General features: G+C 41.1%; 2 protein-coding genes, 1 long non-coding RNA gene and 1 pseudogene across 3 annotated transcripts; 3 read left to right on the top strand and 1 right to left on the bottom strand.

Annotated features, from left to right (window-relative positions):
• The first annotated feature begins 714 nt into the window (after nt 1-714).
• LOC143480656 (histone H1 pseudogene) lies at nt 715-1,411 on the top strand (annotated as a pseudogene).
• Nucleotides 1,412-3,257: 1,846 nt separating this feature from the next.
• On the top strand, nt 3,258-3,797 carry LOC143481121 (histone H2A-like). Its single transcript, XM_076979066.1, has 2 exons — nt 3,258-3,281; nt 3,390-3,797. Exons 1-2 carry the CDS (start codon nt 3,258-3,260, stop codon nt 3,795-3,797), a joined length of 432 nt encoding a protein of 143 aa, XP_076835181.1.
• A 593-nt stretch (nt 3,798-4,390) lies between these two features.
• Nucleotides 4,391-4,811, top strand: LOC143480604 (histone H3). The gene has a single exon (XM_076978375.1). It carries the CDS (start codon nt 4,401-4,403, stop codon nt 4,809-4,811), a length of 411 nt encoding a protein of 136 aa, XP_076834490.1. The 5' UTR covers nt 4,391-4,400.
• A 1,745-nt stretch (nt 4,812-6,556) lies between these two features.
• Nucleotides 6,557-8,377, bottom strand: LOC143480618 (uncharacterized). Its single transcript, XR_013121857.1, has 2 exons — nt 7,523-8,377; nt 6,557-6,746 (listed from the first exon to the last, which is right to left on the bottom strand). It is a non-coding gene; the product is annotated as an uncharacterized LOC143480618 (long non-coding RNA).
• Nucleotides 8,378-8,764: the final 387 nt, after the last annotated feature.

Genomic DNA, 8,764 nt, shown 5'->3' with positions numbered 1-8,764 from the left:
CAAGTGAACTGCAGATTTTTATGTCCTTGTCACAACTGTTCCACAAGTTTACACCTTTGACAGATAAACATTTACTTTTCCATTAGTTCTTACTCTTATTTTTTTAAACATACCTGTTCATAAGTTTAATTTTTCCTGATTCTTGAGACCACCACTATTATCTCATAGTATTTGTACATATGGCCACGACCTCCTGCACCCCATGTTTGTGTTTTAGTCACACCTACACAAGGGATTTTTTAACTAATAAACACACCATTGCCACGTTCAAAACACCTCCATGCCTTTACTCAGACTCTCCTTCATAGCACACACTATGAGCTGTTAGACCTACTCCTTCATTTCTGTCAATTTCACCCCACACATCACACAAAACACAGCATGTCTTCTTAGGTGCGACAGGCGCAGGTTGCGTTTTTGTGGCAGTTGTGCAAAACGACCCGGAACTGCATGGGCTTCCCTGTCACGCAAATAAACGAGAGAGCCTTCTCTTGCCATTTGTGTTTTTTGATGCACTGCAAATAGTGTTTGGATGCATATTTAGGTCGAGATTTGTCGTGAGAAAACACAAGTGCCATCTACTCACGGAAGCACAGGCACGCAGTGTCGGGCGAGTTGAGTCTACACCGTCCTCATGTGTATTTTAAGACCACAGGCCGTCGCGAGGAGGGAGGTTCACGTTCACAGATCAGTTCGTTCAGTGTTTATTTCTCTTAGAAAATTCAAGGATGGCAGAAGTGGCTCCAGCCTCAACCGCTGCCGCGCCGGCTAAAGCGCCCAAGAAGAAAGCTGCCGCTAGACCCAAGAAAGCGGGACCCAGCGTCGGTGAGCTTATCGTTAAAGCTGTTTCTGCTTCCAAAGAACGGAGCGGCGTGTCTCTCGCCGCGCTGAAGAAAGCTTTGGCTGCTGGCGGTTACGACGTGGAGAAGAACAACTCTCGCGTCAAGCTCGCCATCAAGAGCCTGGTGACGAAAGGGACTTTGGTGCAGACCAAAGGCACCGGAGCGTCTGGCTCGTTTAAGATTAACAAGCAAGCGGAAACTAAGAAGAAACCCGCAAAGAAAGCCGCGCCTAAGGCGAAAAAGTCCCCCGTTAAGAAGCCTGCCGCGGCTAAAAAGCCCAAGAAGGTCGCAGCAAAGAAGCCCGCCGCCGCTGCAAAGAAGTCGCCCAAGAAGGCGAAGAAGCCCGCTGCCACCAAAGCTACCAAGAGTCCCAAGAAGGCGAAGAAGCCGGCCGCTCCGAAGAAAGCAGCCAAGAGCCCCAAGAAGGCAAAGGTTGCGAAGCCCAAGACCGCCAAGCCAAAAGCAGCAAAGGCGAAAAAAGCAGCCCCCAAGAAGAAGTAAACGTGCATGTTTTCATGTCTTGGTCTCCCCAAAAGGCTCTTTTAAGAGCCACCCACCTTTTTTTCTAAAGAGCGCTTTTCTTTAAATATTTGTGTCGTTGGTGGATTTTAAGGTGCAGTTTCATCCATTGCTCTACATTAAGTGCGTGGACATTGGGAAGAAAAATGACAACCTAAAACATTCATCCCGTCCTAAATACAGAAATACTGTGTAGAATAAGATTCTATTTTATATACGTATGTTTTATTTGCCCAAGTGTACTTTATTAAAATGGAGAATGAAAAGTCAATACACAAGCATTTCAAGCAATCCATATTCATAACATTACAATATCAATATGACGGTAAAACAACATATATATATATAACTTTATATATCTATTTAGGGTCCAACGAAAATCAGTTTTTCTTACTGTATCCATAGTAAACATGGTGCATTTCATTATTCACAGAAATACTGTATATAATAAGATTTTATTGTATGCTATGAATACATTAGTCTGCCCATCTCTCCTCTCCTTGTCATACATGTACGTAGCTTGAATAACTTGAGTACATTTCTACATTAAATTGAAGTGCATACATATAGAAAAACGTTATTACGAGAGGGAGTTTTGTAGAGTAAACGCGCGTAAAACATTTTGCATCTCATTCAACATATGGACATGTACACAGTAATATTCTATTGTATGCTATATTTTTAAATTTGCCAATCTCTCCTGTCCTTGTCATACATATGCGTGTCCCCTGAATAGCTTAGAAGATTTCTAAAACTTTATTCAATATTGAAATGCATATACGAAGGACAACAAGAAAAGACGTGCCACATGGAGTGTTGCAGGGGAAAGAGATGGAGGCTGGCTTTGGATGTCGACCGCTTCGGGTTGGTTATTCGTCATGCCTTCTTTAAGCCAATAGGAGAGCAGCTGATTTAGCTATATCCCCAGCGCTCTTAGAGCAGGCGTGATTATTTCATCTTTGCTTACACGACGCTGTGGTTGACATTATGAGTGGCAGAGGCAAGACCGCGCCTAAAACAAAAATTACCCCCGTATTCTTTTGCTATGATTTTGTTATAGATTACTTTGTTTGTCATATTTAGCCAGTCTATGTTGGTTTCAGAGTGTTTTGATATAAAGTCACCATATAAAAGCTTAAAATCAGGTATTTTGTGTCTCCCTCTCCCTCGTTTTTTAGTCCAGTCTTTTCTGTCACCTACCCAATCTGCGCGTCTATCTATAGCCTGTGCCACATTTTTACAAAAGGCTATCGTTAATTTGTTTCCCATTTCCATTGCGTTCAGGCCTCCTTTCTCAATAGGTTTAAACAATAGTTCTCTCTTTGTGACCTCTCTGTTTGAGCCCCAGATAAATCTGACGCACATTTTGTTCAATCTGTTAATGGTTTTTTTATCTGGTGGAAAGACAGTGGCTAAAAACAACAATTTTGAGAGCACAAAGGTTTTAATTATTTTTATTCTACTTTTAAAATTTGATACTTTCCACAAGTCAATTTCGTTCTGGACTTCAATTTCTTTCTGTTTCCAGTTTTCTTCAGCACACTTTCCGTTTGTTAATATTATACCTAAAATTTTAATCTCTTTTTTGCACTCCATATCTAAAGGAGGAGCTGGATTTTTACCCATCCACACAACTTCAGTCTTGTTTGAATTGAGTTTGGCTCCTGAGACACTTTCATATTCTTTAAAAAGCTGTTTAATCACCTCTAATTCTGTTTGGTTTTTGATGAATATAGTCACGTCATCTGCATAGGCAGAGACCTTTATTATTTGGTTAGAGGCAGTTCGGGCGCCTTGGAATCAGTGCCATATCTCTGCTGAGACGGTTTTTAAACAGATAAAAATCGAATTGAGGAGACAACGGACGGTCGATAGAAGGACAATTAACACACTGCCATGGGACATTTTGGATTTTTGATAGTGAGTAATTGAATGTAAAGGAAAAAAAAAAAAAAAAAAAAAAAAGGATGTATGTGTGTATTTTGTTTATTGGTGTATATTCCCACATGTTTTTTTTTTTTTGAATAGCTGTTAAAAATCAATAATAAAGATTCAGTAAAAAGCAAGACCGGTGGTAAGGCTAGGGCCAAGGCCAAGACTCGTTCGTCTCGCGCCGGACTGCAGTTTCCTGTGGGCCGTGTACACAGGCTTTTGCGCAAGGGTAACTACGCCGAGCGCGTCGGTGCCGGTGCTCCCGTCTACTTGGCTGCCGTGTTGGAGTATCTAACTGCTGAGATTCTCGAGTTGGCAGGCAACGCCGCCCGCGACAACAAGAAGACTCGTATCATTCCTCGTCACCTGCAGCTCGCCGTGCGTAACGACGAGGAGTTGAACAAGCTGTTGGGAGGAGTGACCATCGCTCAGGGTGGCGTGCTGCCCAACATTCAGGCTGTTTTGCTGCCCAAAAAGACTGAGAAGACCGTTAAATCCAAGTAAATTTCCCTTCTGTTTTCAGAATCCAACGGCTCTTTTAAGAGCCACCCACATCGACTTATGAAGTGCAACTTTTCATTCATGCAGATTTGTCAGCGTTCTTGTCATTATTTGATGCTGCCGTTTCACGTCTAAGCATTCGCACACTTCGTTTAAATGCGCACAGTCACTCAGTAATGTTGCATATGCACACATGAATTTATACGTGTGCATAAAGACAGACATGATGTTGCTCCTATGAACAGAATATAGGACAGTAAGCATAAGCTGCTGGCAACTAATGAAAGCCAGCAGTGTTTGCAGGTGAGAAATGTAGGATTATATGGTACCAGAGACATAAAATAACAGTGTTATACCTGCAGTCTGTTTTTAAGCAGATTGTATGCGAATTAAGGAGACTGATTATGGTACATTATGGGCAGAAAAATCCAAACAAAGTCTTGCCGTGAACCCGCCTGACGCACACTTCTTGATTGTCCAATGGATGGTCTTCGTGTTGAAGACGCCCAATGAGCGCTGGTCGTCGTTAGGGCTTAAAAAGGACGTCGCCTTACTAGGTTCATATTCTCGTTCTTTCTTGTTGGTGAACAGTCGACTTCTGTCACTATGGCACGAACCAAGCAGACCGCCCGTAAATCCACCGGTGGCAAAGCCCCGAGGAAGCAGCTCGCCACTAAGGCTGCTCGCAAGAGCGCGCCGGCCACTGGCGGCGTGAAGAAGCCTCATCGTTACAGGCCCGGTACTGTCGCTCTGAGGGAGATTCGTCGTTATCAGAAATCTACTGAGCTGCTGATCCGTAAGCTGCCTTTCCAGCGCCTGGTGAGAGAAATCGCTCAGGACTTCAAGACCGATCTCCGCTTCCAGAGCTCCGCTGTCATGGCCTTGCAGGAGGCTAGTGAGGCATACCTGGTTGGTCTGTTCGAGGACACTAACTTGTGCGCCATCCACGCCAAGAGAGTCACCATCATGCCCAAAGACATCCAGCTGGCCCGTCGGATTCGCGGAGAGCGTGCTTAAACTGAGCGCTCAGAGTAAAAGCCCCCAAAAACACAAAGGCTCTTTTAAGAGCCACCTAATTGTTTCACTGCAAAACGAGCAAGTTCACTCAGCAGAGGAATGATTCTCTGAAGCTAAATAAGACAATTGCTGTTTTCACATCTAGTATGAATGAATTTTTTTGATCAGCATTTCTATGTTGAGGCCTAAACCCTGACTGAAATATTTCCTTTAACTGGTTCTGAATCAGGTATTCATGAGCTTAGTTGTTAAGCTAAAACTTTTTCTCAGATCTTTGAAATAAATGGCCTGTCAAGTTCAGTCGTTTTGATAAGTGGTAGGATTACTGCTCATTTGAATGGCTTGGATACATAGCAAATGTTCAGGGAAGAGTTTTTTTTTATTTAGTAAAGGATCAATTGCTATAGGGAGAATTGTTTTTGAGAAAGTGTGTAGGCAACAAATCTGGTAAGCAGGATGAGATGAGCCCTTCAATTTAAAATGATGTGTCCTTGGTGTCATTTCCAACATACAGTAGATTCACCATAGACACCAGTGATCGAATCCTGATACGCAACAAAATTCGCATGAAGCAACTGTACAGGGAAGCCTTGGTTCAATACGATCTATATAATGCACAATACATAATTATTATTTTTTGCAAAACAAGAGTTTTGTTTTTACAGTGAACAGCATTTGCTTTTGTGGACAATAAATATTGTGTTTATAGAGGTTTTGTGAATTGGGTTTTGATAAAGAAGGAAGACGACAAAAAACGAAGAACACAATAACATTCCTAACCATTCATAAATGACCCATTGAATCAGAGATGTCAGGAGCAATAGTTGGTTTTACAGAACCACTGTAGAAAGAATAAGAATGAAATGAAAATTGAAGAATGAAAATTATTTTGTAATATTATCACTGTTAGTATGTTTTGTTTGTGTCCATGTCAGCAAATGTGTACATGAAATCTGAGAAACCAAGATATGACAGAAAACAAATTATGAAAAGTTATCCACAAGATAGCAGACAGCTGAACTCTTACAATAACAGTAAATCCATTAGAATAATGGGAGGCCTTCTCATTTGTTTACCCCTCACCTTCTGTAATGTGTTCTGTACTTTGAATTGATGTGTTTGAAAACTGCTAACATTATTGCCTTATTATTCTTCATTCAATGTAAAAAAAAAATTTTAAATTAAATTTAAGACCAACACAACATATTACCAGAAACAATACAATGATCCCAGAAACTCTTAAAACATTTTATTTTGATTAGTTACAGGATTACATTAATTCAATATTGAAACAGATAATCAAAATAGTAACATTCTCAACCCAAGCAACCTTACCGACAACACTAGCATATCTACATACATATGTACACCCTACATATGTCTGCATTCTTCCTTTATAGTACCAATCTCAGTTTCAAGGATTCTGACTTGGGCAAGCTTTTCTTTGTATGCCCTTCTCAGGGCATTTGACTTGGAAAGGAGCTGAGCCATCTTGGATCCAGCCTTGCCCTCAGCCTCTTCTGCAAGAGAATCTGCCTCTCTAGCAAGACAGGTGGACACATCTTCCAAGCTTTTCTTCCTTTTCTTAAGGTCCTCTAAAGACTGCTCAGTCAGCTTTCTTTTCTGGCTCTGGGATTCCTTTTCTTTCCTGATTCGTTCCTGATCCAGAAAAAGTCAGTATTTTGATTGGGCTGGACCCACAGATGCTAAGAGTTCCTTGGTGAGGGGAACCTGTGACACCTCCATGTATTGTGACATAGTCACATATGAGTCTGTGTTTGTGACATAGTCACATATGAGTCTGTGTTTGTGACATAGTCACATATGAGTCTGTGTTTGTGACATAGTCACATATGAGTCTGTGTTTGTGACATAGTCACATATGAGTCTGTGTGTGACAATTGTGTCCTCTTGCATGTTTTCTGCCTCCACCTCCTTGTTGGAAAATAAGAAATAAAAAGATAGAGGTACACCATCAAATTAAATAATCATACACACATTATACATTTAACAACATGTAGACTCAGCCTATCTTCCAGTATGTCTAAGGCATGGTTTGACCAAAATCCTCACACCCTGCAGCTGATAAAATGTATTAAATGTTACATTTTGTTTAAATTACTGAAATAAATGAAATTATAAAATTAACTAATTACATAACGGCTCAGAATTTTCTTTCCCCAGGCCATCTGTATCTTAAAACACACAAAACTTTTTAAACCCCCTACCTTATTTTCTATTTATTATCCCGATGAAACCAACTTACTTTGTCTAGCCATGCTGAATATGAATTTTAATGTTAACATTGAAAACGTTGGGACACACTACCTGTTTTTACCCTATGTATATATGCCCACTAAAAGGCAATAGATCAGTACAATCAATGTAAATAAAACCATGTGCAATCCATGAAACAGAGCATGGGACAGTGGAACATGTTTCAAAACAACATAACCCATCTACAGGGCGTAGTTGTTTTTCTGTTTGGTGTTTTTTTTTTTTTTTTTTTTTTTTTTTTTTACATTTTACATGATTTAACACAGTAAATATATTTTTATTTCCTCTAGCTGGGATTTAGCATGCATTGAAAAATTTCTCTAACTTAATGCCATGGACAGTATGGTTCTGAGATGTAGGCTATTTGTATTGTAGCCTAATTGTATAAAATGGTTAACACATTGAAAAGTGGAACATAAGTAAGGATCACTTACTTTGATAAGTTTTAGTAGATCCTGCGCTGTTTCATGGCCCATGAAACGAGAGCCCATGTACCTCGATTGCACATATCCATTGCTCCAGAACCGAACATGAAGATCCAGCTGTTTGGATTTTGTGGTTGAATTAAAGTTTTCATCAAACATTAACACATACGGTCCGGTAAGCGCGCGTATCAACTCTCACTTGATGAAGTCTGCCAAGCCAAATCTAGCTATATATGCGAGTTTGTTTGGTCCACACGTAAAAGTTTTCGCGATATTAGAATCAGGGAACACTGCCATCACTGGATCCTAATGTAGCCCGAATATCATTAGCCGAAGCGCTAGTGATACTGCGGTGGAGTCCGGCGGGACCCAGCACTGACGATAGAGAAGACGGCGGGGATGAGGCACAAAATTGCGTGATGTCTTGAGTCCGCTGAAGGCTTTTCATGGCAAGGGCCGTTTCCTGCCTGCGGTTATTATGGGTTTTGTAGTTTAATTAACACGTGCACACCCCGCACAAACACAGACGACACAGAACTGACTTCCGGACGTTCCGATTAAACTACACTTCTCTAAAATTAACTAAGGTAAAAATTTAAGACCTGACTAAATAAGATTTAAGACCTTGGATGAAAATCTGGCTGTTTTTAAGTCTTTTAAGGCCTTAAATTTAAAGTTTTGAATTTCAGACATTTTAAGACTTTTTAAGACCCCGCGGGAACTCTGTTCAAAAAGCAAAGTCGGACAAAACGTTCTCTGTGCGCGTTTAAGTAATTGACGCTTGTGGTTACCAGTAAACGCATGAAACAGCTCTTTAAATGAGTATATGGGTGGCTCTTAAAAGAGCCGTTGGTTTCGTGTCGAGTTGAGCGTTTAACCTCCGAATCCGTACAGAGTGCGTCCCTGGCGTTTCAGAGCATAAACCACATCCATAGCGGTGACGGTCTTTCTCTTGGCATGTTCGGTGTAGGTAACAGCGTCCCTGATAACGTTCTCCAGGAACACTTTGAGCACACCACGGGTCTCCTCGTAAATCAGACCGGAGATACGCTTGACACCGCCACGACGAGCCAGACGGCGAATGGCGGGTTTAGTAATGCCCTGGATGTTGTCACGGAGAACCTTGCGATGACGCTTAGCGCCTCCTTTCCCAAGACCTTTACCACCCTTACGCTTTTTACTGAATCTTTATTATTGATTTTCAACAGCTATTCAAAAAAAAACATGTGGGAATATACACCAATAAACAAA

Source organism: Brachyhypopomus gauderio, chromosome 17, assembly GCF_052324685.1.
Source record: "Brachyhypopomus gauderio isolate BG-103 chromosome 17, BGAUD_0.2, whole genome shotgun sequence".
NCBI lineage: Eukaryota > Metazoa > Chordata > Actinopteri > Gymnotiformes > Hypopomidae > Brachyhypopomus > Brachyhypopomus gauderio.
The sequence above is the reverse complement of the archived record's forward strand: the minus strand, read 5'-3'. Positions and strand labels throughout refer to the sequence as shown.